This window comes from Chrysemys picta, chromosome 2 (genome assembly GCF_011386835.1).
Source record: "Chrysemys picta bellii isolate R12L10 chromosome 2, ASM1138683v2, whole genome shotgun sequence".
In the NCBI taxonomy this organism is placed as follows: domain Eukaryota; kingdom Metazoa; phylum Chordata; order Testudines; family Emydidae; genus Chrysemys; species Chrysemys picta.
Window position 1 is genome coordinate 63808193 of NC_088792.1, and position 16697 is coordinate 63824889.

Genomic DNA, 16697 nt, shown 5'->3' on the forward strand with positions numbered 1-16697 from the left:
ATCTGATGGGTGAAAATGTTTCATGTTCTTTGCGACCCATATATCTAGCACTATTTGCAGAGTGGACAATAGTGAGACTGCACACATTCAGAACCTCTCCTTCTGGCACCTGTGAGACCAGTGCCATTTCAAAACACCAACTCAATAGAGCAAAAATGAGGTGATCAAACAGGACAAATGCTACTTAGTCATCCTTAGCTCAGACCTCATGAGACTCTGCATAGTCAACATAAAAGACTTGTTTAATGGAAGGTTGGTGAACAACTTGTATCAGGAGGCACCACTTGTGCCTGCCAAACTCTGACCTACAAACTATCTACTACTGATGTAAAAAAAAATAAAAGTGGCTTGGTGGAGATAAAGGGGAGAAGTTGAGAGAGAAGTGTTAAATAGAGAGCATTGAACCGGTTAACACCAGGAGACGACACCCCAAATCTTGTTTAATTCAGTCTGCTAAGTTAAAAAAAAAAAAAAAAACATTTCTATGCCAGTCAACTGCAAGAGTGGGAAGCGGTGATCAACTGGACAGGACGCTCACAGTACAAGTATTTTATCAGAGATAAAACAGTATGTTAAGCAGAGGGCAATGGCCATTGTTCATAACCTGTAAGACATAAAACCAGTGAACTCGCTCAGAAATAAATGGCTTCCTGCATTAGAATGAAAGAAATATTCGGTATATCATGTTTTCATATAAGTTCTTGGTTTCAAATCAAGAGCAGCAGGTCTTGTTATGGTCTTCTCATCAGCTTCCAAGGCAAGTGTGTCTGTCGCTCTGTCCCTCTCATGCTGTGGTAAGCTAAACAATATTCTCAACTGCTGAACACAACACCTTCCCCCTTAAGGTTCCACGTCTTATGGTTAACCAGTTATTCACTGGTGTTCTGATGGCACCAAAGACTATGTGGGCAAGGTATTTCACTCCCAAGCCCAATCTGTGTCTACAATACTAAAAATTTTTCCCAGTGGACACATTTGCATGAATGTCTTGGATGGCTGCATTTCTTTTGCATAACTATATTCTTCTGCATTTAAATACCGGTATTTCTTTCATAAGTAGTTTTCAACATTAAAAAACAACATACAACCACAATAGAAATATAACAGACTGAAATTTCACAAAACTCAGGATTTTCACGGTTTGGTTCCCATAGCAACCTTAGTTCTGCCCCCTTGCAGCAGGTATTGCAACAGTATTTGATACATGATCAAGAATTTATGCAACACCACAAAATGTTTCAGATGTGTACCTGTCATTAAAAAGGTATGGTTTCTTTGCGCTATATACTGTCCAGTGTCATAACAGCGTACTCTGATGCATACACGTGTCTCATAAAACAAACATACTTCAGTGCAGCTTTCGGATGCTAATAATACTTATCAGGTTATACTATATCTGAAAAGGCATATATCCTTAAGGTCTAGGCACTGTAGCCAGAAATTAAAATATAGTCAGTTCAAAAATAGAGCTAGCAGGTATTCATCCCCAAGCCAAAGAAAATAATCAACCACAATAAAACCAGATCCAAACAATACCCCTTTCCCTCCCTTCACCCCCAAACATTCATCCATAAAATGACCCTCCCTCGCAAAAGCCTGGGTAAAGAGATGGGTCCCGTAGCATGCCTTGGCGGTCAACAAATGTGCATTATTTTAGATCAAGGAGGGAAATGATAAGAGTAGGGTTCTGAAGTTTACCGCAAGGGGCATGATTTTGACCTACTGTATAAGTCCCTAAGTGGCTTGGGACCTCACAATCAACAGGCTCTTCTGTTACACAAATGGGCTCCAGTGCCTATGTTGATTGTGAGTTTGTCAAGATGGCAGAAGGAGAAGTACTCTCTCAATAGGCAGGTCCCAAGCCACTTAGGGACTTATACAGTAGGTCAAAATCATTCCCTTCAACTCTACCCTGAAATCAATAAGCCAACAATGCAAGTCACAGACCACTGGGCTTATATGCTCCCACTGAGATATGCTGTTGAAGAGAGCTGCAGCATTCTGTATCAGTATCTGGATTGATTTAAGATGTGTAGCCCCAGGTAGAATATGTTACAGGACTCCTGTCTTGAGATGGCAAACACAATAATCACATTAGCTAGGCTTGCAGCATCTGAAAGGAACAGTCAGAATTTTCTAGTCAGATGAAGACTTGGGGGGAGGGAGGCAGGGAAGGGGACCACCCCTCATTTCTGGTCACTGCTACTACACTGTAACAGCCAGTGGGGATTAGACACCAGAAACAGACAAATCATCTATCAGAAGGGCAGATAGAATCCTGTCTTCTGATTGCTTCCCTTAGAATGCAAGTATCATCTCCACCCGCTAACTCATCCACGCCCCCATCTCACCCAGATACTGGCTAAGCATTTGACAGCACTGGCTAAAAAGGCTGAGCTGGATACAGAGCTGAGGGACAACTCATGCATCCTCATCAACTGTTCCAATGGCCCCAAATAAACATGGCACAAGAGAGGAGACTAGATGGAATGCCGTGGGACTCCAAATGACACCACCGCTAGGAATGAACAGCAACAGCCCACCCAAAACAGCCTGCAGGGAGCACACAGCAAAGGAGGAATGAGTCCCCTGACACTGCACTATCCACTCTTGTACCAGCCAGAATTTGATGTCCTGCATTTACTCAGTCTACTATTTTCAAAGTTCAAAACATTGTCTTTCTTGAAACAGTTTTCTTCTAGCAGCTCTTTTTCAGCACTGACTACAGGCCAACGTTAAATACAAAGAACACCAAGGCATACATGTCTGAGCTGTCTGATCACAACCTAAAAAAAACTAACTTGGCAATTTCCCCCACATTTTGATAACACAAAATGCAGCCTCAGAAGCTTATTTCTGAACTAAAACCAAGAGACATTTTATTTCAAAACAATAATGCTTTTAAAGATTCTAAACAACTGCAAACAGGTTCAATATCATCTCAGTCTCGTATTATAGCATTACCAACACACATGCTGTTATATATTTCTGCTAATACACACTTCAACAAGGAAATACACCATAAAATTCAACTATTGCTTAAGCAAATGGTGCTGCAGCTGAGATGTGGTCAGCTTTATATGTTAGTACCAGCCATCGTTTGTAAACCAACCCTACTAAATGCTAGCTTTATATTTAGTTGCATTGCAGTAGCCCCTAGATGCCCCAATCAGGATCAAGGCACCTCTGTTGGAAGCACTATACAAATACACATGAAGACATGGTCTCTGGCTCAAAGCAGTTTGCAATCTAAGAGCTTTATTAATCCTAAACATATCCTAAATGTGAAACCAGTATCAGCTGTTGAGTTCAATTGTCAAAAGCAGCTTCATAAAGCCCAGTTCTCATTCATATTCAGACTGACCACTATCTTAGTGAAATCAGAGCTCATTAATTTTATAGCCATTACTTCCCACTTGAACCTGTTTCAAGTAGCAAACTTCATCTGTGCCTGGAAATCCAGCCAACTGAAACTTAACATCAGTCAATAAAAGAGAAAAGCCATGTGTACCCTTTCAACAGTTAATTTTCATGACAGAGGCCTCACAGAGCTTTTCTTTTTAAATATATACACACACATGCACCTGGCTACCTCTCCTGTTTGTGGTCTCTAAAAGATGAGAGTTCATATCCAACTACCCAACCATAGTTAAAGGCCTAACCACACTTTCTATCAGGAACCATAATTCACCCTTTGTAACCTGCGAATCCACATTTTAACATCCACAACACATTCTCTTCATCCATCTGTTCATTAGGTTTCTATCCAATACAAGTACTGACAGCTATGCTAGAGTGTACTACAAATTCCACACAACCCTTCGTTATTCAAAAGTTCCATCCAATATTCACTTCAGTCCCTCCTCCAAAGTTTACGTTTGCCTCTAGTTCATCTGCCTCAAACGAGCTATTTTCAATTATTTGATTTCCTCTCCCCATGTATAACAAAGTTTGTTCCCAATGGACCAGTGACTGGCTGTCTTATCATTGTGTCTATTTGTGATTAACTTTAAAAACTGTATTTTAATAAGGAATATATACAGGAGTACAGTAGCAGCAAGACAGTTGCCAGTTGTTGCACCTACCTCTAAGGTTAGCAAAAAGACATGAAACATTCAAGAAGTCATGTCAGTTTCTAGATCCAAAGCATGGATTACACATTTCCCTGGGGTATTTTCAGACACATTTTGTTCACATTTTGTTCAAAGCCATGTTCTGACATATGACAAAGTTTCAATGTGGTTCTAATATCTTTTATTCTTTTGATGCTAAAAACATTCATAAATTTTACTACAAAATCATTAAGACAGAATTTCAAGGCAAGATAGACTCCTAAAACATGGAACTTCTGAAAGGAAAAGAAAATTAAACAGCAACTCAATCTCTGGATCCCTGATACACTTCCTCTTAAAGGAAAACGGCTTAGTCCCATGTTCCACAAGTGAAATTTGTTTAGATTGCATTAATTGGCAGAAACACTTAAAAAATTCTGGGGAGCAAAATGGAATTACTGAATTATGGGTTGGTGCAAATGTTATATCACTATGTACCGTAAGAAGTAAGAGTGCATCTCAACTGCTGCTTATAGTTAGCCACAAGGTGGCAGGAATTTCAAAGTAAAAAGAGCCCAACATTTCTGTATGTTTTTTGTACTGTTGTGGTTAGAAGAGGAGAGTGAAAGAGCATGCCTATGCCACAGATAAGAAGATGGAATATCTGAGATGTCTCAAGGAAGACACTCCCTCACCCATCTTGGAAAGGCAAAATTATACATACATTAATATGTCTAATGTGATACAAAATGTTAATACAAAGGCAATCTTCTCCTATCCAGTAAGTGAAATTATAAAAAATAATTTAAAAAGATTAAAATACGATATATCTTTGGATTAAAAGACGCCAAAAACCGTAGATACAAGCAAATAAATCAACAGGTAATAGATGCTAAGTTAAAAAAGACAGAATAATTCATAACATCAGAATAAGGCAAATGGATCATTTCAAGTTACATATTTATTTAAAAGCAGCAGCAACTTTCCAACTGACAAAACATTCAATCTTCAGGGGAGATTTTAACCAAAATTAGCAAAAAAATCAAGAGAGGGCGCACCCTCAGGAGGTAATGAAAATGCACCAGGCCTCTAGCTTTACTAAGAGTTTTTAGCAATGTTTTTACAAGCCTGATCCAAAGCCCACTGACAGAAAATGAGGGTATTTATTGGAGTCAGTGGGATTTTGATCCGCTCCTAAGAGAGATTTGTGGTAAATAGTTTTCCCAATTCTGAATTCACATCTTCAGGATTTCAAATATTTAAAAAAGCAGGAAAGAAAGTTGGTGTACAACTGACAGTAAATTGAGGTAAAGCGGAGAAGCTTTCCTAAGGTGCAATTGAACAGAAGCAAAAATATACATACAGACACTCCCCGGGTTATGCAAGACCGGACTTATGCAAATTCACACTTACGGAAAAAGTTCCATAAGCCCAAAATAGGATTTTCGAGTTGTGGAAATATTTGCGTAACGTACGAGTATACGTTTCCGACTTACGCAAAATTCAAGTTACACAAGACTTTCCAGAACAGAACGATTGCGTAAGTTGGAGGGCGTCTGTACTACTTTACAATAAGATATGCTGAGCTCAGATTTATGAGTTAAGCTATAAAAACAAAGTGCACAAAAATATACTTACTGTCTAGCCTGGTCCTTATTGGCGTATGTTACATTTACTACTGCAGTCTCTGTGTCAGTGTTCACTAGAGGGGAAAATGCAACAGAAGAAAAAATTAAGTTCACTTCCCACTCACTTCACCCTCTATAAATCTGAAAGCAATTTGAGTTTAGAGCTTGTGTACCTTGCTCACAGTTCTCCACTGTTCCATATTGAGCTAACAAACTATCCAGCACCTATCAAAGGGAAAAGAAGTTGCAAATTTGAGTTTCAAAATTTCTTGACAAAAAGGCATCACCTGTCATTACACTATACACTAGAACTTGTAAACTGTAGAATGCATAATATGCAAAAGAACTTCCCACTTTGGGGTTGTGGATAGAGGATATTCATGGAAGGGTGCATGCAGTTTGTTCATTTTTTCCATCCCTCCCAACTTCGAGATCTGCATTTGAAATCTCATATATTTGGTTTTTCCTGAGCTCTCATCTACATGAGGGGATTGACAAAAATAATAAGCTATTCTGGTCAAATTCCCCATGTTGACAAGCCCTGGGGGACCCAGAAGCAGCAATCACTTGACAACCATGTAGAAGTTGTGGCGGCCTTGTGTTTTGGAAGAAGGGCAGAAGGAGAAACCGGTATGGAGAAAGATTATGGGGAAGAACTACAATTCCAATTAGCTCCTTGTCTAGTAACTAAAGTTTAATTTGGAGCAATCACCTTCTCCATAACCATAATGGAAAAATAGTCATAATTTTAGAAAAGGGTGAGAAAATAGAAAATATTCCAGACAGAGCCAGTTTTCAAATATATTTGGTAAAGTTAGAAGTCTCAGTTATCGCCCCATTTTCCTCTATCTCAAAATCTTTTAACCTTTTCCTAAACCTACATTGTTTTAAAATTTAATTTTCTTCCCATTAAGAATTTGTTGAATAATAGAAATAACTGAACAGCAGTAACTGGTATAGACAGCAATCACGTTATTATGGTTAATCAGATTTTAACATTTTATCTCAAGTCATAAATCCTGTTAAGGTACTAAAGCAATGCCTAAGCAGTTTGCAATTCACATTGCGCAACAAAAACTAAATCTGCAACCTATAAGGTGTCACATATACCATTTTCTCTACAAATATTCACTTAATGTTAAATATGTAGCATAATACTGATGAGGGGAGGAAAACCATTTGATATGAAGAAAAAATCCACATGCATCAGAACAGCACAGCTCACAATTCCTATAAATCTCTAACAACCACAACTAAGATAAACATGCAAAATAACTGGTCTTTAAAATAAAATAAATAAGACTTCAAAGCATGGTATGTTTCAATGAGAAATTAGAAGTGTACCAAGAAAAACATTTATTGATGTACTGTAGACATTTAGTACAATGTAAAAAACAATTCTGAATTTAACTGCAGTTTATTCCTTTCTCTGCCATTTGTTAAATAGGAAATATATGCAGACACTTGAAATGTAACTTTTCTAGTCAGACACATAAATGGCAGTACATTCTTCATGACTAAATTTGGGGAACAATCACCCTGAACAGCAGTATTTTCCCATCTACTTCATTTAGGAACCATTAAAGAGTTTTCTAACAGCACTTGGTCTATTACACAATAGTTAAAAGTTTAAACTCTTCCTTCATTCAACTAGAAATTTGTTTAGTCTGTGTTATTAATTTAAACAAGCTCCTTTTAGGACAATCCTGTAGAAATTGGAGACTTCTCTGAAACCCATCTGAAATTCCAAAATTTAAAACTGATTCACACTTACAAACACACTACTAAGTATCACTGATGCTAAGACTTCAGGAGGGTTAAAAAAAGGGATCTGATATTTATATGGAAAATATAATATATATATATGAACTAACTAAGTAATTAACTAACTAACTAGAGTAAATGTGAAAGTCATAGGATTTTCTGACTTCATGCTTTAGGACATAAACCAGCTACTCACTCACTGCCCAGGATTAGAGAGAGAAAACGTCTCCCCTAGATAATTTATGCAATAACTTGCCACAATAAAAATAAGTGGAATATCCAGAGCGCCCATTAACATCAGTGTCCCACTGTACTAGATGCTGTCCAAAATGCAAAAGCAAGGCAGGCCCTGGCTTCAAAAAGCCTCTATAAGTGTTTTTCTTCTGATAGGATAGTAGACTAGACAGTCCATTGTCTGATAAGGCAATTTCATTTCTACATTACATCAACAACACTGCAGTGTCACTGACTTGATAGTACTATAAAATAATGTAACTATTCTGTTTTTTCACAAGTTTACATTTAAAGTTACAATTAAACTCTGTAATGATCAGCCAACTCAAGTTCACCCAGGTCCAAAACTGCAATATCTTACATTTGATTTTTTGTTTTTATTTTAACCATTTGTTATAAGAACAGGACTGAAATTCCCAGTGTTCTGTACAGCTTTGCAGAATAAAATTTCTCCAATATTTTGTAAACTGGTTATATGTGTGTATTAAATTTGTGTCCTGTCCCAAAGATTTTTAAATATACACCACAATTCAGAAAATGCCACCAGCTTTTGAGGGGAGGGAAAGCTCTGAAGGAGATGGGGAAATGATGTTTCAGATTTATAGTTAATTTATTTCATTCTAACAACACATAACTGATACTACTATCTTTACAGATACTGAATTCTTCAGGGAAAACCCCAAAACTCCTCTCATTTTCTTCAGAATGTTGCCTACACAACACTAAAAACAAAACAGAACAAAAAACAACCCACACAACAGGAGCTTCTTATTCATTCTAAAAAGTCACATCTGCAACACACTACACTTTTGTGATTAATAAAACTATCCATCCTGCACATTCAGCATCCCACCCTCTTCACCCAGGTTCCTCTTTACCACCACTCATTTTCTTCCCCGTTTCCCTTCTGTGCTGCCACAAACAGGGACAAAGTTAGTCATGGTTTTAACACACAAGTAACTTGAGTTCCCTTTTTCTCAAAAGAATTGCTTTACCAAACAGATTTAAGAAGTTCCCTCAAAGGACTGGAAGCAGATCTAACATCCTTTCAGAAAAACAGTAGTAATCTTGTTGGGTCAAAGAAACATGTCATCATGATAGCATTGTCTTCATTATAAACCTTTATTTTCCTGGCCATCTCAGTCTCAATCAGTAAGGCATTAAGGATGATTAACACTGAAAGATTAACACCTAATCAAATTGTATTTAACTGTATTCGAAAAAAAATAATAGCAGCTGTTGGTGTGTGTATCTGCTGAAAGAGAGAAGTAGCCCCTTTACCACAATTCTCTCCAAATACTCCATTCTTGTACTTTTCGCTCATCTTTATGTTCTGTTTTCCCTCCATGTTTTTATATCAACTCTAGTTTCTACTCCCATCCTTCCTCTTCCAGATTTACTTCCCACTCTGTTTTGCCTTACCTTCTCCCTCCCCCCTTAATTTTCATCCCTAAAACCCAAAGCCTCTAGTTCTGCTGTAAAACAAACATTTTTTGTTTAAGTGGCTCTTCTGCAACACTCTCTCCATGTACAGCCTTGTTGGGCAATCAGAACAAAATTCAAAGCCAAGTTGGTGGTGCAGCCGCAATTCTGATGAGCAGCTGAAAAGAAAAGTTCATTTGTATAAATATTTAATCTAAGCTAGAAGAAAAAGTCATTCCTTTTCCTAAAGCCCTGGTTCCAGCATTTGTCTAAACTGGGTCTCCCTCTCTTGTTATAGCACAGATGTCTCTCTCACAAAAAGCTGCAGCCTTATACAGTGGACTTTCTCATTCATCAGACTTTAAAGCCAACTCTGACTTCATTATAAATACTGTTACCGTACACCAACTGAGTCCCAATCATAACTGCTTTATAGGCTGCTCGACAAGAAAATTTCACTCTTGAATAGCAGGGTAACTCAAATTTACAGTTTACAAATATTTCGTTTCCCATGCAGGTTTTGCATATTTATTCATTCAAGGGATTCTACTTCTAACTAACTGAATTGTTCAGCTGAACATAGGACTGTGCACTTTCAGAGCAACATGGGTATTTCACGCAACTCTTATTGCTCTAGCTCTAGGCCTTTTATTGTGGTATGGCAAAGCACATCAGTCTCAAGATGTCAAGACCACAAGCAAAAGAGGATTAAAGAGCCACACCATATTTCTTCCACTGATGAGCTGGATTCTAACATTAACTTCTGAATTTTTTTCTTCTCACATAGAGCAACTAGATTAATTTGTCCAAATGTCTTTCATGAATTTGTTAACAAACATGCGTACAACACAACCAAAATGGCAAACAATGAGATCAGGACAGATGAAAGGAGGATGAGGGTCATACAGTATGACCATGTGGGGATTTTGTGTGTGTGTGTGGAAGGGGGGGGGGGGGTTTGCAGGCACTTAACAGATGCAGGGATTCCAAGGGCCAGAAGGGATGATTGTGATCATCTAGTCCGAGTTAGAATGCAGCCAGGGAACTTCCCCAAAATTTTTAAAAATCCCCTGGAATGTTTACAATCAATCAGGGGAAAAATGAAGTTGTTTGTAATGTGTCTTTAAAAAAGGAGTTGAGAATGAACGCTGGTGAGGTGAGAAAGAGGTGGTGGTTGGGGAAGAAAGCAGAGGTCGGGAAGACAAACAGGTGAGAGAGAGACTGGCTCAAGGTAAACACACTTCAGCCCCTAAGGCCAGGTCTACACTTCCATTCTGCTGGCACAGCAATGTCAGTCAGGGGTGTGAATTTTTTTTAAAAACATAGCTCTTTTGCAAAAGGCCTAGTGTGGCCAAAGTTATAGTGGCAATTAAGTGCTTTTGGTACTATAACTGAGACTATGCTATAAGGACTTTTCCAGCATAGCTATATGGACAAAGTGCAGACAAAGCCTTAGTAAGAAATGGTAGCCATAATATAAAAAGTCAGTATCTTCAAAGGGAGATTATAACGAGAGGTAGTCCTAGAACACCAACCTTCGCAGGGTTTGAGGTTGCTGGATTGTTGGGTTTTTTTGTTTTTAAGAAAAGCATTCACACCTTAGACATAGTGTGGAGAATAAAATTAGGAAGTTAAAATCCATTCATCAGCATGGAAGCTGTTTAAGAATATCCTTGCTTGGATACCACAATCTGGGATGGGGGTTTGGTGAAAACCAAAACAGTTAGAAGCAAGACAGAAAGGTAAGTTTAGATATTTTTTAAAAAGTAGTTACCCAATCCAGACCGGAGTGGGGGGAGAAACCATCTGTCTCTCGACTTTTTTTCAGACCCAGCTTCCCTGATACAAATTGAAATTTTCGCAGATAACATGGAGATTAAAAGGTCTAAGAAATTGATATTTAAAAGCAGATGAATGAGAGATGCAGAGATAGCCAAACTGGTAGCTCCCATTTACCCTTTATCTAAAGTAAAAGAAAGTTAATTTAAAACAAACCCAGGCAAATACGTGTTTATCCAATGTATGATCAGTCCAACTAAATGCCTCAGGATATGTGTTACATTATAGTTAATTCCCCTTCAGCTATCAATGTCTATGGCCTGGTCTACACTACGACTTTAATTCGGTTTTATCAGCGTTAATTCGAATTTACCCTGCAACCGTCCACACAACGATGCCATTTATTTCGAAATAAAGGGCCCTTTAAATCGATTTCTGTACTCCACCCCGACGAGCGGAGTAGCGCCAAAATCGATTTTAACATTTCGAATTAGGGATAGTGTGGCCGCAATTCGATGGTATTGGCCTCCGGGAGCTATCCCACAGTGCATCATTGTGACCGCTCTGGACAGCAATCTAAACTCGGATGCACTGGCCAGGTAGACAGGAAAAGCCCCGCGAACATTTGAATTTCATTTCCTGTTTGCCCAGCGTGGAGAGCACAGGTGACCACAGATAGCTCATCAGCACAGGTAACCATGCAGGCCGATAATCGAAAAAAAGCACCAGCATGGACCGTGAGGGAGGTACTGGATCTGATCACTGTATGGGGAGAGGATTCAGTGCTAGCAGAACTTCGTTCTAAAAGACGAAATGCCAAAACTTTTGAAAAAATCTCCAAGGGCATGATGGAGAGAGGCCACAATAGGGACTCAAATCAGTGCCGCGTGAAAGTCAAGGAGCTCAGACAAGCCTATCAAAAAACAAAGGAGGCAAACGGTCGCTCCGGGTCAGAGCCGCGGACATGCCGCTTCTACGCCGAGCTGCATGCAATTCTAGGGGGGGCCGCCACCACTACCCCACCTCTGACCGTGGATTCCGGGTCGGGGATAGTCTCATCAGCTACACCTGAGGATACTGCCGATGGGGGAGAGGAGGAGGAGGAGCTTGCAGAGAGCACATAGCACTCCGTTCTCCCCAACAGCCAGGATCTTTTTCTCGCCCTGACTGAAGTACCCTCCCAACCCTCCCAAGCCAGTATCCAAGACCCTGACCCCATGGAAGGGACCTCAGGTGAGTTTACCTTTTAAAATATAAAACTTGTTTTAAAAGCAAACGGTTTTTAATGATTACTTTGCCCTGAGGACTTGGGATGCATTCGCGGTCAGTTCAGCTACTGGAAAAGTCTGTTAACGTGTCTGGGGATGGAGCGGAAATCCTCCAGGGTCATCTCCATGAAGCTCTCCTGGAGGTACTCCAAAAGCCTTGCCACAAGGTTTCTGGGCAGTGCATCCTTATTCCGTCCTCCATGGTAGGACACTTGACCACGCCATGCTTGCAGCAAGTAATCTGGTATCATTGCCTGACAAAGCCTGGCAGCGTATGGTCCCAGTGTTTGCTGGCATTCAAGCAACATCCGTTCTTTATCTTGTTGTGTAATCCTCAGGAGAGTGATATCACTCATGGTAACCTGGTTGAAATACGGGAACTTAATTAAGGGGACAGAAGTGGCCGTTCCTACTGGGCTGTTTGCCTGTGGCTGAAAATAAATCCTTCCCTGCAGTTAGCCAAGCGCAGATGGGAAATTGGCCCTGAGCTTTTCGCGTTTGGCTAGCAGGGATCTTCCCTGTTACCAGCCACGCGGTGGGGGGAGGGGTACCGTGATCATCCCAGAGAATTTATGGCGGGAGAGGGGCGGCGGGGGGGGGTGGGGGGGTGGGGGGGGGTTAGTTTGGTTCCTGCAGGGATCTTCCCTGATACAAGCCACGCGGTGGGGGGAGGGGTACAGCGATCATCCCAGAGAATTCATGGCGGGGGGGGGGGGGGGGGGTGGTTAGTTTGTTTTCTGCTGCTGCTGAATGTTAACAGAAAAACCGCAGCACTCTACGGGCTTTGCTTGGTATGTGGGAAAGGAGGGCGCAGAAGCCGTAAGACAATGGCTTACCATGGCCGCATGCAAGCCGAATTCTGTTGCTCAGACCTGTGATCTCTAGCAGCAAAGCCACAGGCACAGGCACTCAGTATTAAGAGGCAAAATGCCACCTTGCACAGAAATCACATGTGCTATGTAATGTGAATAGTGTTGGTCACCGTGAAAGAGTATAAGCATTGTTCTGCAAAATGTATCTTTTTAAACAATTCTCTCTTCTTTCCCCTCCCTACAGCAGCTGCAAATTCCTCAAGCCTCCCTCCTCCATCCCGAAGGCTATCACAGATAAGGCGTCGTAAGAAGACGACGCGAGACGAGATGTTTTCAGAAATTATGGAATCCATGGTTGCAAAGTATAGGAAAGAAGCCAGTGAACGTGAGGACAGGAGGGACCAACGTGAGGACAGGAGGGACCAACGTGAGGACAGGAGAGACGCTCGAGATGAGAGGTGGCGGCAGGAAGATCAGAGGAGGCAGGATGCAACGCTGGGGCTGCTGCGTGAGCAAACAGACATGCTCCGGCGTCTGGTGGAGCTTCAGGAACGGCTGCAGGAAAACAGACTGCCGCTACAGCCCCTGTACCCCCCTCCCCCCTACCCATGTTCCGTATCCTCCTCACCCAGACGTGTAAGAACGCGGGGGGGGGGGGAGGCTCCGTACACCTTCCCATTCCACCCCAGTGGACAGCCCAAGCAAAAGGCTGTCATTTTTTTAACCTTTTTTTAGTGGCCTTTTCCTCCCCACCGATCCTCCTCCCAAATCCCACCCGGGTTCCCTCCCTCTTTTTCTAATCTATTAATAAAGAATAAATGATTTTTAAATGATAGTGACTTTATTTGGTTTGAAAGCAAGCTGGGGGAAGGGGGAGGGTGGGTTCCTTACAGAAAATGAGTCAATAAAGGGGGCAGGTATTCATGAAGGAGAAACAAACATATTTCACACTGTAGCCTGGCCAGTCATGAAACTGGTTTTCAAAGCTTCTCTGATGCTCAGCGCTTCCTGGTGTGCTCTTCTAATCGCCCTGGTGTCTGGCTGCGCGTAATCAGCAGCCAGACGATTTGCCTCAGCCTCCCACCCCGCCATAAAGGTCTCCCCCTTACTTTCACAGAGATTGTGGAGCACGCAGCAAGCAGAAATAACAATGGGGAGATTTCTTTGGCTGAGGTCAGAGCGAGTCAATAATGAACGCCAGCGACCTTTTAAACGGCCAAATGCACATTCTACCACCATTCTGCATTTGCTCAGCCTGTAGTTGAACAGCTCCTGACTCCTGTCCAGGCTGCCTGTGTATGGCTTCATGAGCCATGGCATTAAGGGGTAGGCTGGGTCCCCAAGAATAACTATTGGCATTTCAACATCCCCAACGGTTATTTTCTGGTCCGGAAAGTAAGTCCCTTGCTGCAGCCCTTTAAACAGAGTAGTGTTCCTGAAGACGCGAGCGTCATGAACCCTTCCCGCCCAGCCCGCGTTGATGTTGGTGAAACGTCCCTTGTGATCCACAAGTGCTTGCAGCACCATGGAAAAGTACCCCTTGCGGTTTATGTACTCGGTGGCTTGGTGCTCCGGTGCCAAAATAGGGATATGGGTTCCATCTATCGCCCCACCACAGTTAGGGAATCCCATTGCAGCAAAACCATCCACTATGGCCTGCACATTTCCCAGAGTCACTAACTTTCGTAGCAGCACCTGAGTGATTGCTTTGGCTACTTGCATCACAGCAGCCCCCACCGTAGATTTGCCCACTCCAAATTGATTCCCGACTGACCGGTAGCTGTCTGGCGTTGCAAGCTTCCACAGGGCTATCGCCACGCGCTTCTCAACTGTGAGGGCTGCTCTCATCTTGGTATTCTGGCGTTTCAGGGCAGGGGACAGCAAGTCACAAAGTTCCATGAAAGTGCCCTTACGCATGCGAAAGTTCCGCAGCCACTGGGAATCGTCCCAGACCTGCAACACTATGCGGTCCCACCAGTCTGTGCTTGTTTCCCTTGCCCAGAATCGGCGTTCCATGGCTAGAACCTGCCCCATTAACAACATTATCTCCAAAGCACCGGGGCCCGTGGTTTCACAGAATTCTGTGTCCGTGTCCATGTCCATGTCCTCATCATGCTTGTCGCTGCGCTGCCGCCGCTGCTGCCTCCTCGCCTCGTTTTTCTGGTCCTGGTTCAGCATAAACTCCACGAGAACGCGCGAGGTGTTTACAATGTTCATGACTGCTGTCTTGAGCTGAGCGGGCTCCATGCTTGCCGTGGTATGGAGTCTGCAGTGTTCACCCAGGAAAAAAGGCGCGAAATGGTTGTCTGCCGTCCGTTGCTTTCATGCAAGGAGGGAGGGAGTGAGGGAGAAGGTGAGGCTGTACCCAGAACCACCTGCGACGATGTTTTTTGTCCCATCAGGCACTGGGATCTCAACCCAGAATTCCAATGGGCGCGGGAGACTGCGGGAACTATGGGATAGCTACCCAGAGTGCAACGCTGCAGAAATTGACGCTAGCCCCGGTACTTGGACGCACACCGCCGAATTAATGTGCTTAGTGTGGCCGCATACATTTCGCCTTTATACAATCTGTTTCCCAAATTCGAATTATATAAATTCGGATTAATCCTGTAGTGTAGACATACCCTATGATTCAGTGCACAAACAGATGACCATCTGGGATTAAGAAGAACCCACCATAAAATAATGCAGCACAGATAGGACCCTACTTTAAAAAACAACAACCACCCACAAATGTATTTATTTATTTATTTTAAAGGTGAAGCAATTTTCCCAGAACCTCTTTCTCCAAGTTTTGATAAGTATGTCCAGGTAAAGGAGATATCACCTGACAGCTGGCTTGCTGGGCTGTTGTGGAAAGCATTAGTATGACTGTAAAGTCACATCTATCCATCTGATCTCATGAGGAAGAACAGAATCCAAGTGCAAACTCTATTTACTGCTCCCACCACCTTATCCCTATAGTATCAACGTTCGATGTAACAATATTAGGATCCAATGCTAAACGTGCTGCTCATACTGCCCAAATTATGCTGTCCTAGTGAGAGAATGTGCGAAGTGTGGGAGGTGGCAAATTCTGTGGGGGTTTTGGAGAGGGATGAAATGTGTATTTTCTGCATTATTGACATAGCTGTACCTAAACTACCAAGAAAGCACCTAACAGTGCTATGTAATTGAATCACATTTTAACACCTTCCCAGGGAGGCAGCATTCAACATTGGTCTATGTGAGAGACAGGACAAGGGTTTAGACAGAATGTTGCTTTGATCCAGTTTGGCAAATCTCAGGTCTCTTTTCAACACTATATAAAGCAGGTCAGAAAATGTTAAGTATTCCTCCCCAAAAAATTTAAAAAACCCCAAATTTTATCTAACTTTTTCCATGGAAGTTTTTGAAAGAAAAAAAAATTGCTTTTGATTTTCAGTTTGTCAAAATTTAAAATGTCAAGAAATACAAATTTCCATTTTAAAAAGCCATTTTTCATCAACCTGAAATTTTGACCTGCTCTAGTTTTATAGTATAAAGATATCTGAGCATATTTCAGATCAAAAATATTACTTCAATTTAGATATTTTGTGTCTCCCTAAGAACATCTGCCATAGCACCATTCTAGTATCTTTCTACTGTGTGTCAATTTCAAATCTGGTTTATTGCAAGGGAGGAAATGTCTCCTTTCTGCACTGGATTTATCTTTCGCTTGGGTGTATTTACATGTCAATTTTGACTTCATACAAG

General features: G+C 41.5%; 1 protein-coding gene across 4 annotated transcripts in view; it reads right to left on the reverse strand.

Moving 5' to 3' along the window:
* The window catches only part of IGF2BP3 (insulin like growth factor 2 mRNA binding protein 3), a 183032-nt gene that overhangs the window by 75278 nt on the left and 91057 nt on the right, over nucleotides 1–16697 (reverse strand). For all 4 annotated transcript variants that reach the window (XM_024106730.3, XM_008170031.4, XM_005290853.5 and 1 more), the window contains 2 exons: nucleotides 5854–5905; nucleotides 5691–5754 (listed from right to left, as the gene is read on the reverse strand). In XM_024106730.3, coding sequence (XP_023962498.1) covers nucleotides 5691–5754; nucleotides 5854–5905 — 116 coding nt within the window. The remainder of the gene's footprint in view (nucleotides 1–5690; nucleotides 5755–5853; nucleotides 5906–16697) is intronic.